The following is an 18,400-nucleotide window of genomic DNA, read 5'->3' as shown; positions in this document are numbered from 1 at the left end:
AAAATATGGTCACATATTGTAACATTAGAAAAATCTGTGAAACATTTATTCTATTCTATTCTATTCTATTCTATTCTATTCTATTCTATTCTATTGTCCTGGTTAATTTACACATGATCATATTTGAATAAAAAGATGTTTTCTTGTTTTTGTTTTGGCAACAAGAATCTTATACTGATAATTACGCAAGCGCGTAGGTGGGAATGTGCGCGTGCACGTATGTGTGTGTGTGTGTGTGTGTGTGTGTGAGAGAGAGAGAGCGAGAGAGAGAGAGAGAGAGAGAGAGAGCACAGCTCCTCTCTTCTCGTGAGGACTCCACATTCCGTGACTCTAGTCTGGACTCTGACAGTTCTGTTCCTCCACCCGCAGAAGACGCACAGGTGACCGAGGCTTGAAGGGGGGAGAGGGGAGGAGTTTGTCGCACACACACACGCATGCACGCATACACACACGCGCGCTTCTCGGCTCTCAGCAGAGCGCAGTTATTTGGTGCTGTGAGCGCGTGCGGAGCTGCTTCACGTTATTTTGTTTTTTATTTGTATTTTTCCTATTTTTATTTGAAGCTTCTCCTCCTCTTCATCATCAGTCCCATGGTGTCGGTGTCGGACGGGATCTGCCTGGGTTCTGAACACAGACAGAGCGCGTGCAGGAGTTAAAGGAGTCTTCTTTTCCTCCCTCCTGATGCGGAGCTGCGTCCTCTGAATCTGGGATGAATGCTGGAGCAACAAGCGGCGGCCGCGCGGGCGGCAGTGCGCGGCAGCTCTGCGCACACTTTGCGGGAATAACGCGGTTCTGATTCGGTGGATTTTGGGTGCTCTACCTGCGGGATTACGGCGGGATTACGGAGTGAACCCCGGACACCTGCGCCTGTTTGAATGAACGCCGCAGCTGGAATCTTCTAACTATCTGAAAAAGTGTCTCGTGCCTTGCGGTGTTTTTTATTTTTCGGGTTTCCAGGATTTATTTCTCTGTCGTAGGGAAGGGAGCGGATAAAGTCATGGGCAGGTGCTCGAGCAGCCGCCCGCAGCTGAAACCCGGCCTCATGTTCCGGGTCTTGTGGATGGTTCAGGCTCTCCTGGATCTAACGGGGTCTCAGGAGATTTACGCGCCGCACTCGATCCGGGTTGAGGGCGACGTGACGCTGGGAGGGCTTTTCCCGGTGCACGCCAGGGGGGTCCCAGGGATGCCGTGCGGGGACATCAAGAAGGAGAACGGTATCCACCGGCTGGAGGCGATGATGTATGCCCTGGACCAGATCAACGGTGACGAAGAGCTGCTGCCCAACGTCACGCTGGGCGCGCGGATACTGGACACCTGTTCGCGGGACACGTACGCGCTGGAGCAGTCCCTGACGTTCGTGCAAGCGCTGATCCAGAAGGACACGTCGGATGTGAGGTGCACCAACGGGGAGCCGCCGGTGTTTGTGAAGCCTGAGAAAGTTGTAGGTGTGATCGGAGCGTCGGCCAGCTCCGTGTCCATCATGGTGGCCAACATCTTGCGCCTCTTCCAGGTACGACTCTCATCAGCATGTCAGCCACACGGATCCCCCACACCCCTCCCTCCCTGCGCTGCGCTTCTTCTGGATGTTGCATGCTGCAGGTGTTTGTGTGTTTGTGTTGGCGCGTGATATGGTGGGGGAAACCTGCCGGATTCTTCTTCAGGTTGTGTGGTGGACATGTAAAAATGGAAAAGGTTTATATAAAGGGCAATTACACTGCTTTTCTTTGGATTTCAATTAGACCAGGTCCTGCTCAAAAACTGCAAGACTGAAGATATTTTAATGGTTTTGCTGGTCTTTTTGACCACTCAAAGCCACTTTTACTCCTAGTACTTAGCACTAATTAAACATGTAGAGCTGTCCAGGGGCGGATCTAAATAAAATTTTAAAATTATAAAAAAAAGATGGAGAGTGGCATACACAGGGGCGGAGCTAGGGGTGCCAGGGTGTCATCACTACATCGGTATGAACTGTATTTTTTAAAGTAGTTTCCTAATTATTCATCCTAAAAATATTGACATTTGGCTGAAAGCAAAGCAGGACTTTATTTCTTGAAGACAGTAAAGAAGGGATGAATGTGGGGGGGTTGGAGGATTGGAGGAGAGGTATAGAGCAGAGTGGGTGTCATCCGCATAAATGTGGAAGTTGACAGTTCCGAAAGTTACAACCAAGGGAGAGTTACCGTTCTAATAATAGCATTACATTAGTTTTAAGATAATGTAGGGAAATCATGTCATGTTTAGTTTTCAATCAGTAGGGATTACAAATCAGCTAATTTAATCAAGATTTTCAGGCTGAAAATAAACATTAAAGACGCTCAAACGGTTCCTCAGTATCCATGTTACATAGTGCTGACTAAGCTAGAGCTACATCATCCAGTGTAATTTAATCAGGCCGAGACAGACCCCATCCCCAGCATCAGCAGCTCGACATGGACCTAGCCATGCAATGGTCCAGCCTACCACCAGACAGTAAACCGGAACTGGTCCCCCTACTACCACATCTAGCTCCACATACTTCTCCCAAAACAAATAACTTCTATGGCCTTTTTGAACTTTTTGCAAATATTTCTACTTGATGATCCAGATTATTAATGTACAGATGTTATCTTTCTCATGTCTTTCTAATGTGACCATAGTTATAACAGCAATGCATGTAAAGTGTGTGTGTTAGACAGAGGAACATCATTTCCTTTCTTAGTATATAACCCCCCTCCCACTCCTACACCAATCCATTACAACACACCTACAACACCACACATGATAAGAACACAGCCAATGAATGTTCTTGTTTTTCAGTTGATGCCATTCTGTTCTTTCAGCTCTGGTTTGGAAGTTCTCGCATCTCGTATTCGACACATCACCCGGACAGAACTTTTTACTTGTGGTGTGTGTGGTGTTTGAGAACTGTTTGATTGGTCAGAAATTTAAAAGTGGGTGTGGTTAACATGGAAAAGCAAGGAGTAAGTTGTTATTACCACTTTTTCTTTACAACATGTGGCAGATGTGTGTGCAAAATTCTGCCTGTCAGCCTTTAGAGTACGCATCTGCAAGCTCTCTCAAAATGTACTGAAGTAATGAACATAGAAGAAAGATAGAAAGAACCATTAATGTTGAGCATAAATGAGCATTACATGATGACATGTAGTCTGGGAAATTGAACCCCCAACTTTTACAACTTTGGCATGTAGACCTCCTACAAATGACCTTAAAGGCAGCATATCTGGAAAAAAGTAAAGTTTTTGTACTTTCACAAGTCACCTTAATGAATCTGTATCTTTTATGGAATGATGTCAAAGTGTGAAGAGTCAAAGTATTGTAGTCTTTGAGCAGGTCCTGGTCTAATATTGTCAAGGCCCTCAAAAAACTGGAAATGCCCTTTATGCACGTCTTAATTAGGTTGTGAATCGGAGGGAAGTTCAGCATTGTAATTCTGGGTAGCTCTGCGCTTTTTCAGCTGAGTTTCAGGTTTGATGTTTTTCTCCTGCAGAATTATTAGATTAATATGCAGATGGATGTTCTTTTTTTCTGTCCAGCTGCCTTGATGTGTGGATAAATCAACATCCTGATGTCAGAACAGATTAGAACAGGTGTTAGTAGCCATGTGGTGTGGACGCTACCTAGAGAGGGGAGCAATGAAAAGTGGCGCAGATTTTCTGAGGAAGTTGTCGATTCTCAGCTGTCTGAATGTTTCCTGACAGGATGAATTTATTGATGTTTCTCCTATTTTCCTGCCATATTTGGTGAAACATGAAATATTTTGAATTATTAGAATTAGCCTCAATGGGAAAAGTGCTGCTGTATAATCCATCCTGTCCATTCACCTTTGCTCAGATTCTAGCAAATGTTTAATCATTTAGGTCTTTTTATTTTTCATTAAAACCCTGAAAATGTTCTGCTTCTCTTTCGTTCACACGTTAAAGAACTGCTTCCACCTTGTTCAGTTATTTAATCACTGCAGCAGGCTGTTGATTCCCATCTTTATTGCAGCTCAGGCTGAATATAAATCCATATCTGATGAATATTTAAATGCAGCTGCTGTCGACTGTTTGTTATGTAATACTGAAAATTGAGGCACATGGTGGTAGAAATGTTTAGATTTTAAAGACTTCTTTCATCTTCTGTTGTGTATAGTTGTCATGGTTACATGGTTGTTATTTCTTCAGTCATGTTACTGAAGAAAACATATTTTTTCAGCTTTCGCTTCCAGTTAGTATTCACTGTCACATGTCATCTGTTGACCATGCTGTTTGCTAACTTTGTGTCTATGGTTCTGGTTCTACAAATTCTTGAGAAAAAAAAAATGGAAAATTTCAACTTGCAGGCCCAGCCCTCTCATAAGCCCTGCCCCCTACAGAGCATGACATCACCCACACTGGCTATAGGAACTGTGATATTAATAATGATGAGTTCTGGGGACTAAACAAAATATTCCCAAAGAAACAGTAAGATCTTTCACAGTTTCCCAGTCCTTGCTAATAGAAAACACCCCAAACACATGATACTGCCACCACCATGCTTCACTGTTGGGATGTAGTTCTAGTTTTTTGGTCAGCCTTTTTTGTCAGCAGTGTATTTTCTGTCCACTCTTCCTAAAAGTGTAGCTGATAGCGGTTCTGTAAACAGATCCAGCAGTCTCTGTTGTGGAGCTTCCAGAACTTTCACGGTTAGCTTTGGTCTCTTTTGGCCATTTCCTACTAGTACCCACTTAGCCCAGCCCAACACCACCCCTCCTGATCTGTAGGTGAGTTGACACATATTGCACCTACTTGGTCGGGGTTCTGAAGGTGTTGAGCCGGGCCAAAAATCATGATGTGTCGAGGTAGCCGGCCACTATGGGCCAGAATTTGATGTCATGAGAGTGACTCCTGACCTCGCCATCTTTAACACCAGGAAGCTGCGACTGCGGATAACCACAGTGGCATTAAACCAAGCAGCATGTAAATCACGAGCTTGAGGTCCTCCATTGTTGTTCCATGTCTCGAAAACAAATGGCTTCAAAATATTTATTAGCCGTTGTGTTAAGACGACCCCGCCCACACTTAAACTGTGGTGTCAACTGAATTAAGGTAGGGATAAGTGGGTGCTAGTGGGAAAGCGCCATTTGTTACCCTGTGAGTTTTGATGGATGAACCTCAGGTTTGTTGTGGTGTCATATTGTTTCTGATTTGTGATGATGGATTTATAGGCGTTTTCTGATATTTTTTAAGTTTTAGATATTTTTCTGACACAGCGCTGATTTGTTCTTCTCAACAACATTTTGGAGAGCTCCTTCATCTTCACGGTGTCTCTTGTTTGGTGGTGTTCCAGACTCTGGGTGACTTCTAAAGATGACTGGCCAAGGGGTTTATGGAAAAAAGTAAATATGCATACAAACATCACTTTTCTTTGTTTAATTCTTTAGAATTTTAAAAATACTTTTTCAAGAACATTTCACCAAAATGGATTAAAATTAAACAAAAAATGTATAAACAAAAAATATAAACTAAAAATGGAAAAATGCTATAAAAATAAGGACAGGAAAATGGAATTAAAACATATAAATAAAGCAACAACAAAAGAAATAATATTGTTTTAAACCTTAAAATTCAAATGAAAATAAATTTCAAATAAATACTAAATGACAAAGTAAATTAATATACAAGTTATATCCCTGGAATAAATAAATGTATTTTACTTATGGTTTATTTAATACATTTTGTTCCATTTCATTGTGAATTTAAATGATAACATTAGAAAATTAAAGCAGAAATGTGAAAGTTTTTCTTTCTTTATATTAATTCTTGCAGAATTAAGTCTTTGAGAAAACAAACTTTGTTTTTCTCGAGACAACAGATTATTCAAATGCAGGGGGCTGGAGCTGTTTCCTGGTCCATCACAGAACCAACACAGAGAGACAAACATTCAATCAGACTCGCAGTCACTCCTAGCGAGAATTTACAGACTCAAATCAGCCTAAAACACGTCTTAGGACTTAGAGAGAACCCATGCATACAAGGGGAGAAGATAAAACTCCACACAGGTTTCTCCCCAGAATTCTAAAAATGAGAAATATTAAGTATCTACATTAATAAATTATATTGGATTTTATTGAGTGTGTTTGTGGTCCACTGCAAGAATCACGGACCCCTCCAAGCATTCCTTCATGCTTTGGATGAAGCAGTCTGGTTCTGAAGGAGCTCTGCAGGGCTCCCAACAACTCAACTGGTGGATCTAGGAGGCATCCCAGCACAGAGCTGTACTGTACTGGGATGCCTCAGTACAGCCACGGACGTAAGCTGACGTCAGATCGAGGAACATTCATCACTGATCAATATGTCTGATTTTATTTCTATCAAGTCTGACAAATTGCGTTGTGTCTGATGTTTAAGTATTACTTAACTGTCATGGAAACTACATATACTGTTGATATAATTTGATATTTTTATATTTCTTTAAAACTGGAATTTGTGGGTAAAAATGGCTCATAACACCCCATACAGGGTAAAACCAGGTTTTGTTTTTTAAGTCATACTTGGTGCTTCTCTACATCACAAGAAAATTAAAAAAAAAACCACAGCCCCTCCCTCCAGGCGCAGATAGGTCCTCGCCTTGCAGGCATAAAAAACCACACCCACCAATGCTTATGAAGGGATGTGAGCTTATATGGTGTAGATTTCCTAGTTTTAGACATCTATTCTTTCAGGTTCTGATTAAATATTCCTGCAATGGGATGGGTTTGTTCTTTTCTAGGGATGTAAAAGTAACACTGGACTTTATTCTTTACCTGTTGATCCTCATCTGGCAACAGACAGCAGCTCATATTGTAGCAGCGGCAACTTACAGCAGCACTTCCTGCAGCTGCCACAACCTGCCGCGAGTCTCCACAGCTTTCCAGAGCTGCTGAAGCTGCTGACAGGCCAGCGTAACAGCACTAACGGCTCAGACTGATACGGTTCAGGACCACCTTGTTCATGTGTAGCTGAGGAGATTCAGGAGGGGAAAAGTCTTCCACCTCAAAGACCGCTCTGTGGTGTAGGTGCTTTGTGAATCTCCTTTTGCATCTGGCCAGTGAGCTGAGCTGCTGTCTGTCAATCATTTCTACCTATGTATCCCAACCCACCCACTCTTCACTCTTTGATCACCCCACACCTCCCCCCCAACCCTTGCAGTTTCAGGCATTTTTCCTGTGGTTGGAGTTACGCAAAAAGTAGGGGTGTAGTCACACTTGAGGTTTTACCAATCATTCATTCACATAATTACACATACACACCATGACTGTAGCCCCTCCCATCAGCTGTCATGGGGTCTGTTTTGATCACTGAAATCAGGTGTCACACACTTACTTTTGAGCCCACCTTTATTTTCTCGTTATCTTGAGAAAACAAACTTTGTTTGCTTGAGATAACGAGATAAATTATCTCTTTTTCACAAGAAAACAGTCCTCATTAGCTCTAGTTAACAAGAAAATTAACTTAAGAAGATTAAAATATAATTATGTTTATTTACATTTTTTTATTATTTCTTTTTTATATAATTTTCCTTCAAGGATTGGTAAAGTATTTTTTTTTCCATTTATTTGGGATTATGACAGCTGAACACTCTACAGTGTTTCCCAAGGAACAATTTGCTCCATCTCTTAGATGATCTCTCCTTCTGTTTCTGATGTCCTTTTATATCTTTGCGAGCTGCAGCTTCACAGCTCAGAACCTGTGTGAGCTTTTTGCAGCTTTGGCTTTTCCACAGACCGAACTCAACAGTCCAGAGCTGAGCCTGAAAAGAACTGAAAGGCCACCGAGCTGAGGGTGAATTTAATAAGAGACTCTGAAATGCTGTTTTTTTCTCTCCGGGAGCAGAAAACGTTGCAGTGCACAGCATGAAAAGCTGCCAGTAAAAGCCGACTACAGCTCGACCTCTGGTTTGAGGATAAACACAAATATGTTATTTTCAGAGGTGCGTGTTGTTGGTTTGAACTATTTCTTGTTTTAACAGGAATAATTCCCTAAGATTGAATTGGTCTGTTCTGCTGATGTTAACCAAAATAAACCATGCAGGTTGAGCTGAAGGTAAATGGGTCAGATCCAGAGTAAGGAGACAGCTTGCAGATGCTGGTTGCAGCTTCCCGACAAAGAAAGCCTCCATGGAATAAAAGTGGCGAGTAATTATTTACCCCTGATAGAACAATCATCTGTTCCACAGCTGCTTTCACTTCATTAAACCCCTGATGTGCCTAAATGGCCCAGTTGGCTCGCCACAAACACATTAAGGTTTCACTTTCAGGACTTGACTGGGGCTTGGGTCAGAACCATAAAAACACCTTTACAGGATACTGTACATGCTTTAATCACATCAGGCATATTATGCCAAATTTCACAATTTTACCCAAAAATTTACCCTGATTTTCTCTGAAACGTAAACTCTGCTCTGGTGAAGGTATAAATTACATTAAGGGAAAATTAAACTATTTTTAGCCACTTTAATGTATTCGAGAACAAGTCATAGTCAAGATGGATTTAATTCTATTGCTGGTTTTCCTAACACCATTGGTGTAAAAGACTGCACACACTCGTTCCCGCAACCACAAGAATACCAGAAATGCCCCAATCACCTGAACCACCTGCTGAATGTAATCTTTAATAATTATAATTTACTAACAATAATGTTATTATTATAAATATTATTTTTATTAATAATCTAAGGTTATTTTTTAGTTAAATGAATCCTACAGGTGAGTCTATCAGACTCCGTGATGGTACGGGGTTGGATCATGGTTCTGTGATGGCATGCTCATTTTAACATGTTTGCAGGAGGAATGAGACAAACATCTGAAACTCGTGATTACTTGGTATGCTAAACGTTAGAATGGCTTGGAAGTGTTGGGAGAAGGCCTGGGAATGCTACAGAGAGGGAAAGATTCACTGAAGCAACTTTTTCTGTAATGTTTCACATCTTTAAAAGTGAAATGAAGCTGATGAGACAAAACATGAAATCTGTCAGCAACGTTATGCTGATACATGCTTTTATTTATTTATTTTCTTTAAGTCTTTATAAAAAAAAACATTTCGAAGCTCTGTTACAGACATACGGAGCAGCCATATGACACGCAAACCACTAAATGCCCTTTCCTTCCATCTCCTTTAACTTATGGGACGAGTTTCCATCAGTAAACGCTTGTTCCCAACACTCACCCTGTCACATGTGGTGGAGTCCTGATACAGTGAATATAGCTAATGAGCTGGAGCCAATGTCCCACCCATTAACTCTCATTACCAGCAGCAGCGCTGATAGAAACAAAACATATTTATCTTTAGAAAGCATCTGAACCACCTACCGGTCTAATTATGTGACACATTTGGTGTGGAGGGCGATTAGTGACACTCGGTTTGAAACAACAGGAAGCAGGTTGGTTTGTTTTATTAAAGGATTCACTTTGCTCTCACAGGATCCTAATGTTCAACCATCGAGGGATTTAATGACTTTGTCTTGTTGTCCGCCAAGTGGATGAAGATGAGATGATGAAGTCATGAGGAAGAGCAAATGTCTGTTCAATGGTTACTTCTTTATGTGTGTAAATGTTTAATTCATATCTCTGAATCTGTCATACTTTGATCGACCATACACTTCATCAGGTCCACCTTGCTAGTACCCCAGAACTGCTGTCATTCTTGGTGCCATCAACAAGATGTTGGAAACATTCCTCAGAGGTTTTGCTCCATATTGACATGACAGCATCAAGAATCAAGAATCAAGAATCAAGAGTCTTTATTGTCATTGTGCAAGGCACAACGAAATTTTGTTTCAGAAATTCTCGGCTTAAAAGGCACACTGTAACACACGAAGATAAAAGTATGGAAAGGCAATATATCTTTAGATAAATATATATATATATATATATATATAAAAGAGTAAAAGAAATAAAATGGAATAACAGTGCATCACACAGTTGCTGCAGGTTTGTCGGCTGCATCCATGATGAGAATCTCCCGTTCCACATACCAAAGCTAATCTGTTGGGTTGAGATCTGGTGACTGTGGAGACCGTTCGAGTCCAGTGAACTCATTTTTATGTCCAAGAAAGCAGTTGGAGATGATTTGAGCTTTGTGACATGGTTCATTATCCTGCTGGAAGTAGCCATCAGAAGATGCTACACTGTGGTCATAAACGGGTGGACATGGTCAGCAACAATACTCGGGTAGGCTGTGGTGGTTAAATCAGGCCACGTTGGTACTAAGGGGTTCAAAGTGGGCCAAGAAAACATCCCCCACAACATGAAACTAGCAGCAGCCTGAACTGTCAATACAATGCAGGATGGATCCATGATTTCATGATGTTTCTACCGAATTCTGAGCCTACCATCCGGATGTGGAGCTGAAATCGAGACTCATCAGACCAGCAACGTTTCTCCATCTTTTATTGTCCGGTGTAGGTGAGTGTGTGTGATTTGTAGCCTCAGTTTCCTGTTCTTAGCTGATGGGAGGCACCTGGTGTGGTTTTCTGCTGCTGTAGCCCATCTGCTTCCAGGTTGGATGTGTTGTGTGTTCAGAGATGCTGACCTGCAGACCTTGGTTGGAACCAGTGCTTATTTAACTTCCTGTTGTCTTTCTATCATTTCCAACCATTCTGCCCATTCTCCTTTTGTCTTCTGACAAGACATTCTGGTCCAGACAACTGCTGCTTACTGGATATTTTCTCTTCTTCAGATCATTCTCTGTAAACCCTAGATATGGTTGAGTGTGAAAATTCATAGCAATGGACTGATTTAACAATCAATAATCCAATATAATTGATCCAAATTTAAAATCTGGATCAATCGTCTGTCAGACGTGAAATTATTAAATTAAATTAAATTAAATTATTTTCTTTCTTCTAACAACCAAAATGTCTCATTTGAATCCAATAAAGAAAATGTTGATTTCCAAATATAATAAAGTCTGACTCTATCTTGGTAATTATGACTAAGTAGTAAAAATATTTGGTTTGAGACTCTAAATAAGTCAAAGGTTTACTCTATACCCCAATTTAATTTCTACAAATTAAATTTGATTCTAATAGTTTTCTTTTCCATAATGTGAACATTTTAAATCTCAACATCCAGAATGTGGCAGGGTTGCAGCATGGAGGTGAGGTGCAGGCTGATGAGGCAGGAGACAGACCTATGCAGAAATGAAGGTGTAATTAACATGAACTGAGGATAAACAGAGAGGAACCCGAGGAAACATGATAACGTGACATTTCAATGAATTGGCAGGGAATAAATAACACCAAGGACCATATATAAACACGAGGGACTAACAGGGAGCAGGTGGAGCAAATTAGCAGATTAAACCTAGTGCACCTTAAACAGGAAGCAGAAAGCAAAATAGAAAACAGAAGGGGAAAAACTACAAAATAAAACAGGAAAGGGAACTCAAAATGTCAAGACTAAGAGAACTCCAACCCCAAATCCACAGATCATGCCAGAATGTTTGTTTTTCAGTTTAATGTCTAATTGAGTTTAGGAAGAAAATGAGAAAATTATTTGATCTGAATGGAAGTAATTATGTTAAATCAGCTGTGAAATTGTCTCAAATCGATCTCTGCATCCTGAATCTGATCTGATCCAAATCTTATCGTGGCTGATGTTTTGATATCAGTGAATATTCAGTCTATATAATATATTGTGATCTAGCTTGTGATTTCCAGCCCTGGTGTTTCCATTCAGGCAATATTAATAGATAAAAGGTAACTGTGCTGAGTTCTGCTAGTTTCTGTCTGACTGAATGAACCTCAGAGACTCAGGATGAATCATCTCACTGTGAGCCTGAAGGTAAAGAGCAGGTTCACCTCTGCTGCACAAACCAAGAGGACTCGGTGTAACATGAAGCTGGAAACAGGAAAATATGTGAGGAAAAAACAGGGTGAACTTTTACTGTAACCTGGCTCTCGGATCTCGAGTCATTCTGGGAATTTACAGGATGATTCTGTGGTGAATTCTTATCACAGAATATTTTAGAGTTTCATCATAAACAAACATCAGATATTCTATTGTTACATCTGTTTTACTGACATTTCATGATAGAAAATAATTTAGATGAAATTAATAAATATGTCAGAAATAATAGATTATTTAAAAAAATCTGATTATAAATGACAACAAATACTAAACACTAAAAACTGACATAATAGATCCTAAAATAATAAAAATAAAATATTTTTTTTTGTATTATATATATATATATATATATATATATATATATATATATATATATATATGTGTGTGTGTGTGTGTGTGTGTGTGTGTGTGTGTGTGTGTGTGTGTGTGTGTGCATGTATAAAGAGAGAGAGAGAGATATCCATCCATACCATAACTAATCAATAAAAATGTCTTATGTGGAGTTTTGCTGGAGAAGATGAGTGGATTCAGAGCTTTGACTGGATGCCACCGTGATGCTGTGAGAAAACATGTTTTTTTCTTTTTTTTTTTCTTTTTTTTCTGATTTTCAGGCTGCTGTGAAACAGAAAACAGAACACGTCTGCCTCTAAACACCAAAGAAGTCATCAGAATATGTTCTGTGATAACGGTGCTGTGATGTGATTTCAATAAATCCATTAATGTCATGTTTCACTGATCTGTTTAAATGATATTATTTACTATTAAACATCATGAACTTGGATTTTCATTCTCATGTTGAACAGACTTCTGTTTAACGGACGTGTTCTATTAACCTGACAACAGAAGAGCATCATGAGGACATTATGTGCTGCATTCACTTGCTCTGGGGCACCTGAGCTTTACCCAGGTCAAGGTCACTTTACTCTAAATATTTGGCAGATTTTAGTTGTCTATATTGGAGGTGAAGCCATGAAGATGGAATCAGCTTTTGGAGCCCTGTGCTGTATACCTCATCCCCATAATGAGATGAGTAAATTTCCCAACTACAGACATACAAAATTTTGATACTTTAAGATTTTATAAGATGTGTAATTGTTAGTATATATCTTAAAGGTGAAGATTAAATGAAGGTGGCACATTGCACAAATTAAAAAAAAAAAATCCAGGTTTGCTTAAAGAAAAAGACAAAAAGACAAATCAGAGCATTGTATAATTTGTGAACATTATCTCTGATAAAGTCAAGCAGAACAATATTACATAGCTCTTAGTGCAGACAGTAGGAGAAGTCTCTAAAATGGACATTTTGTGACATTTGACACCACCTGTTCTCCAACTCGGGGACCTCAGGCTTTAAAAGGTTAAATCCATTAAAAAACTGGCAGGCTTGGACTTAGAGAGACTCAGATCTGTCTGCAGCTGGTTCTGTGAAATAACTATAATAATAATAAATAAAGTAATATGATTATTGTGATAAAGACGGGTCAGAAGTTGGGTCTCGAGAAGTTTAATATTTCAGGTTGATGGAGAGAAATAAAAGAAACTTCTGATAGTCTCAAGCATTTGGTTTCACATCAGTAATATTTATCGGTGAGTTTGGTTGATTTGGTTTGCTCTGGTTGACAATCTGGATCTGAATTTACAGCGATTTATTCTGAGTGGATGGATAGGAGATTCTCCTCCACCTTCCTCTCTGATCCCACACAGATGGACGGTGATGACCTACATTCACAACACGAGCGCTGATTCCTGAAAACACCTCAGAGAGGCTGCTTCCATCACAGGAACTTCCTGTGTGTTGGGCGTTTCTCAGACACCTGCCACAAAACAGCTCACAAGCTTTTCCAGGAGGCTCCCTGACTCACTGTCAGTAGAAGCCTCCAGTCTTCTTTCTGCATGAGTCACATATTATTGTTAGAAGTACAGAAAATCGGGTACAGAAACACAAACTCAAGTTATTCTGGGAAATAACTGAAAGGATCTATTATTACATGAAGCAGGCCCTGGGTTGGAGGGGTTGGTGGTGGAAGAAGATCAGAGTTGGACTTTTGTTTCTACTTTACTGTAAAATATTTTCTTTTTTATGGTTAGACGTGGAAAACAACGTTGGGGAAGCATTGTGTCTCCTTAAAGGTCATAATGTTCACCTTCTAGTTTCTATCTGATCGGCTGAATTCATAAAATGTGATGTTTTACTGTTTACTGAAATATTTTTCTTTAGATGTTTCCTAGGTATAAATGTGTAAGTAATGGGCGGATCGATCCAAATATAAAGAATGCTGATACCAACATTAGTATTGATATTGACTGATGTCAGTGTGATAAGATCAATACTTTAGTTTCTGTTCCTCTCCTGTGTGCTCTGCAGCAGTGATGCAGCAGTAACAATAAATGTATACAAGCAAATGAAAAATAATGTGAAACTAGAAAAAGCTGTTATTTGCATAACCCCATATGTGAATGCTGTCATGCTGAATGATTGGACTGAAATACTGAAAGATGGTTGAAGATAGCTGAAATGTGACTTTTGAAAAAAGTATTTATTAAGCTGAAGTGAATTCTTTAAGTATTTAAAGCTCAAACTGGAGCTAAAAGGTGCTGAAAGGGTGAAAGGCTGAAGTGAAATGTGCTTAAGATTGCTGAAGATGGTTGAAAAGGGCTGAACTATGGTTTTTGAGGAAGTATATATATGAAGCTTAAGTCAATAGTTGGAAGGATTTAAAGCTCAAACTTGTGTTTAAATGTAGTTAAAATGGTGGAAAGTTAAAGTAAAATGTCCTTTGAAGAAATCTGAGTGATTTCAATGGGAGCTGAAGATCAATAAATGATCAATAACTTGAAAAGTTGAACAGATGTCAAAAAGTTGAATAGAGGCAGGAATCTCAGGAATCTGAACGAGCTGAACATTTTGATACCAAAATTGTAGAAATCGGCTGAAGCTAGCTCAACAACGAAAAACGGCAGAAGAATAATAATAATAAATAAAAACAGGAAAACTTTTATTGTGTGAATGCTTAACAGCAGGAGCTACAGGAACAGAGAGAAGAGGAGAGAAACCCCCCGTCACCTGGCCCAGGACTGGCCCAGCTCCTGACCCCAACCCAGAGGCAGAATATCCACAGAAATAATGCTGAAAGTTATATTTTAGTCTTTTTCTGCACTCGTTCATATTAATTTTCAAAGTGCAGCATTTTTATTTTAGCTAACGCAAAATGCACAAATTATGCTCATAATTTCCCGTTCCGACTTTAAATTTTTCCAACTTTAAAGAAAAAATCCAGACATGGGTAAAGTAGATTCATAATGATCTCATTTTTGTTTTCGTCTGATTCTCGCTGTAATTTCTGGATTTTCTTTAGTTTAAAAAACTTTTTTCAACTTCAGAGAAAATGAGCAACAGACAGACAGGAAGTCACTGAACATCAAGACGCTTCCTCTGGTCAGCTTTTAGTGATGCAGACTCAGAAACTTGAAAAAGTATAAAAAGCTTAAGTTATGAACAGCGGTAAGCTGTTCCCACTGATGCTGCGATGAAGCTGAGGGAGGAGGATCAGCGAGGACCATCAGAGCTGTGAATGCCTCATCAGGTCTTTGCAGACAAAGACATCTCTGTGGTGTTTCACCTCAACAGCACAGGTGAATTTACTGGGCAGCCCAGGGATGCATGTTACTATGGATACCCCTCCTTAAACAGCTCATCAATATTTTACAGAAAAATAAAGAAGTCTGAGTCAATCTCAGGTTAATTATCTGAAGTAAAAATGACTTGAAGTCACAGAAGGTCACTGAAGTTCTTCTAGTTGATCCTCCCATCAGGTGTCCGCCAGGACTCTCGGACCTCTGGGCCGGACCAGGCAGATCTCGGTGGGCCTTCTGTGTGAAGAGGATTTTCCTGTGAGGGGGTGTGACTAATGTCTTGCCAACTCAATGAGCAGCAGGTGAAGGTCAGATCAGAGCGAGCTTGCCACGTCTGACCTGCCAGGGATTAACCAGGACCTCCAACCTGGAAGGAGGGTGTTTCCAAGGTCTTCTCAGGAAGATTAAAACCTCCTTCAACAGAGAATGAAGAACGAAAGATTCAGAAATGTTGGCGTGGCCTTCACTCGACTCTTTTCTGTGTCAGCAGCAGAAAATCTTCTCTGAAGAGAAAAGAAGTGTTGAGTTTCAGCTTTAGCATGAAGCAGTTCTGATTGGTCCAAACTACTGAGACTTTTCCACAAACATACCATCAAAAGCAGAATTTTCTGGTGATCGTGAACTGGCTAAAGCTGGGGGAATCTCAGAGGACAGAAAAGCTATTTCCAGAAATGTGTCATTTGTTTGTCAAGTTTGTTTATAAAGCAAATCTAAAAAAAAAAAAAAAAAAGAAGAAAGCTAGCTTTGACAAGCGTGTTAGCTGTCAAAGACTCCCAGATTCTTGACCATGTCTTTCACATTGTGTGCTGGGAAGCTAAGATCAGGAATATTGGCAGGGAAGTGGTCAGAAGGCCCAACAAGTAATAGCTGAGTTTTATCTGGATTCAACTTAAAACGTGTCATTTACTCACTAACCTGAAGCTCGTTAGCATCATAGCTTCTGTGACAGACTTCATGGCCCACTTTGAGCGAACTTTCCTACATGTTGCTGTACCTGCTGATTCAGATGAACATGGAGCCGTAGATGTTCAGACTTGTCTGAAATATTTTGATCTAAGCGTCCCTGCAGCCTCACTGCCAGCGGAGCTGGGGGACAGTTCAGATTCCCAGTTGGAGGAATGGGAGCAGTCAGAGCTGCTCATGTTGCTTGACTGAATCTCTGACTCTCTTTTGCCCAAGGTGCATAGCTGCTCTACTTTTGACTTCTTTATTATATGTTGACTTCTCCTCTGTGGACTCGTCCCACAACAATCGGGAATAAGCTGCTGATCAATACTGACACAGGGACACAGTGACGTTCCGGACTGGGAAGCTGCACCCAGCAGAGCGAGGGGAGATTTTCCTTCCTGAATCCTGCAGACAGTCGGGCTCCAGCAGTGCAGCAATGATTTGGCACAGAAGACAAAGAACAAAGAATAAAAGGCTCCATTATTCTATTTTATTTTTTACTTCCTGCAGAAATACAAACTAATCATTTGGGACGGAGAACCAACTACGTGCTCTAATTAATGATTTCATTACTTGTCTGAGTCATGGCTCTCCTGTTTGAAGCCCAGCTTTCTTTTTTGCATTGTTTGCTCATTAGATAGTAATGTCATTATAACTTCACCTCTTTATTCTTCCTTCCATCTTTTATAACTCTTTATGTAAGCTGTTTCCAGAGCAGAGTCGTCTGAAGCACATGAAAACAGCTGCTGGAGGAAATTTAACCATCATTTTGTTTCTGAGACTGTTGCTTTCAGAAATGTTGAGAAACTGGAGACGTTTTCACACAAAACCGATCAATTCTAACAGTTACAGTTGAACCAGAACTTGTTTTGTTCCTTCTGAAAACGCCATGTTGTGAAGTTTCTGGACAGGAACAAGACATCAACCATGAGAAGAAGAAACAGAGCGCTGGACATATTTCTACAAATCAGCTCGATCCTCAGGTGACATAGTAAATCATTTAAATTTATTAAAAATTTGAAGCTTTACTGTTTTATTAATCACTGATGACGTGATTTATTTTTATTTAGAATTAATATTAATAACCAGACATACATACATGCTCTTTACGGGTTTACCTCACTGGAACAAACATCAACATCTTCAGAACCTCTTTAATGGTCCAAATGAATTCTGGTTCAGTTCAACCGAAATATTAAGATGAAATGTAAACAAGTCCAGATTTATCTGAACATTTGATGACCCATAAAAAATTTGTCAGTGTTTAACAACAAAAACACAAAATATTAAATTTAACTTGCATTAGAAGCAGAAACCAACAGACGTGCAGAGAAAATCAACTCGGTATCAATATATTTGTGTGTATTTAAACCCATTTCTATAATTATTTATTTTAATTTTCATATCATAGCAATTTCAGTTTTCTTATTTTCTCATTATATTTACTTATTTTTTACAGTTACAGCTTCTGTAACTAGATGGGTTTAACCAGCTTCATTTTCTATGAAAATTAGAAGTTAGCATCTAATAAATTGGTTGCATCATATTTGGCCAGATTCTGTCAAACCTTGGCTCTTTTGTTCACTTCCTGGTGACTTTGTTGAACACTAACAAAGAAAGACTTCTTCATTTTTATCAGAGTTTTTAGAAACAATAAACAGATATCTATAGAAAAGTATGTTATAGTAATTGCCGGTCTATAGAATCCTGTCTGAACCAGACAGTCTTTTTGTATTCGACGCCTGAAATGTGGATTGTGTGTTCGGATAGCTGGAAAATAAAACCTTTAAACTAGAGTTACAGCTTCTCATAATGTTTAAATCATGTTTTCTGCTCAGGGCGAGTGTTTCTGTGTGGAGATTAGAGGTCAGAGCCTGACAGATGAAGACCCTGGCAGGCGTCATCATGCTCGGATGGTCTTCAGCGTGAGGGGGGTCTTGTATCTGCTCTGAATTCTTTATTTTTTCTTCC

General features: G+C 39.8%; 1 protein-coding gene across 2 annotated transcripts in view; it reads left to right on the top strand.

Moving 5' to 3' along the window:
* The first annotated feature begins 429 nt into the window (after nt 1–429).
* LOC121636449 (metabotropic glutamate receptor 7-like) overlaps nt 430–18,400 on the top strand; it is a 232,700-nt gene continuing 214,729 nt past the window's right edge. For both annotated transcript variants that reach the window (XM_041979968.1, XM_041979967.1), the window contains exon 1: nt 430–1,510. In XM_041979968.1, coding sequence (XP_041835902.1) covers nt 998–1,510 — 513 coding nt within the window. In that variant the 5' untranslated portion in view covers nt 430–997. The remainder of the gene's footprint in view (nt 1,511–18,400) is intronic.

Source organism: Melanotaenia boesemani, chromosome 3, assembly GCF_017639745.1.
Source record: "Melanotaenia boesemani isolate fMelBoe1 chromosome 3, fMelBoe1.pri, whole genome shotgun sequence".
NCBI lineage: Eukaryota > Metazoa > Chordata > Actinopteri > Atheriniformes > Melanotaeniidae > Melanotaenia > Melanotaenia boesemani.
This window is presented reverse-complemented; position numbering and strand designations above follow the sequence as displayed.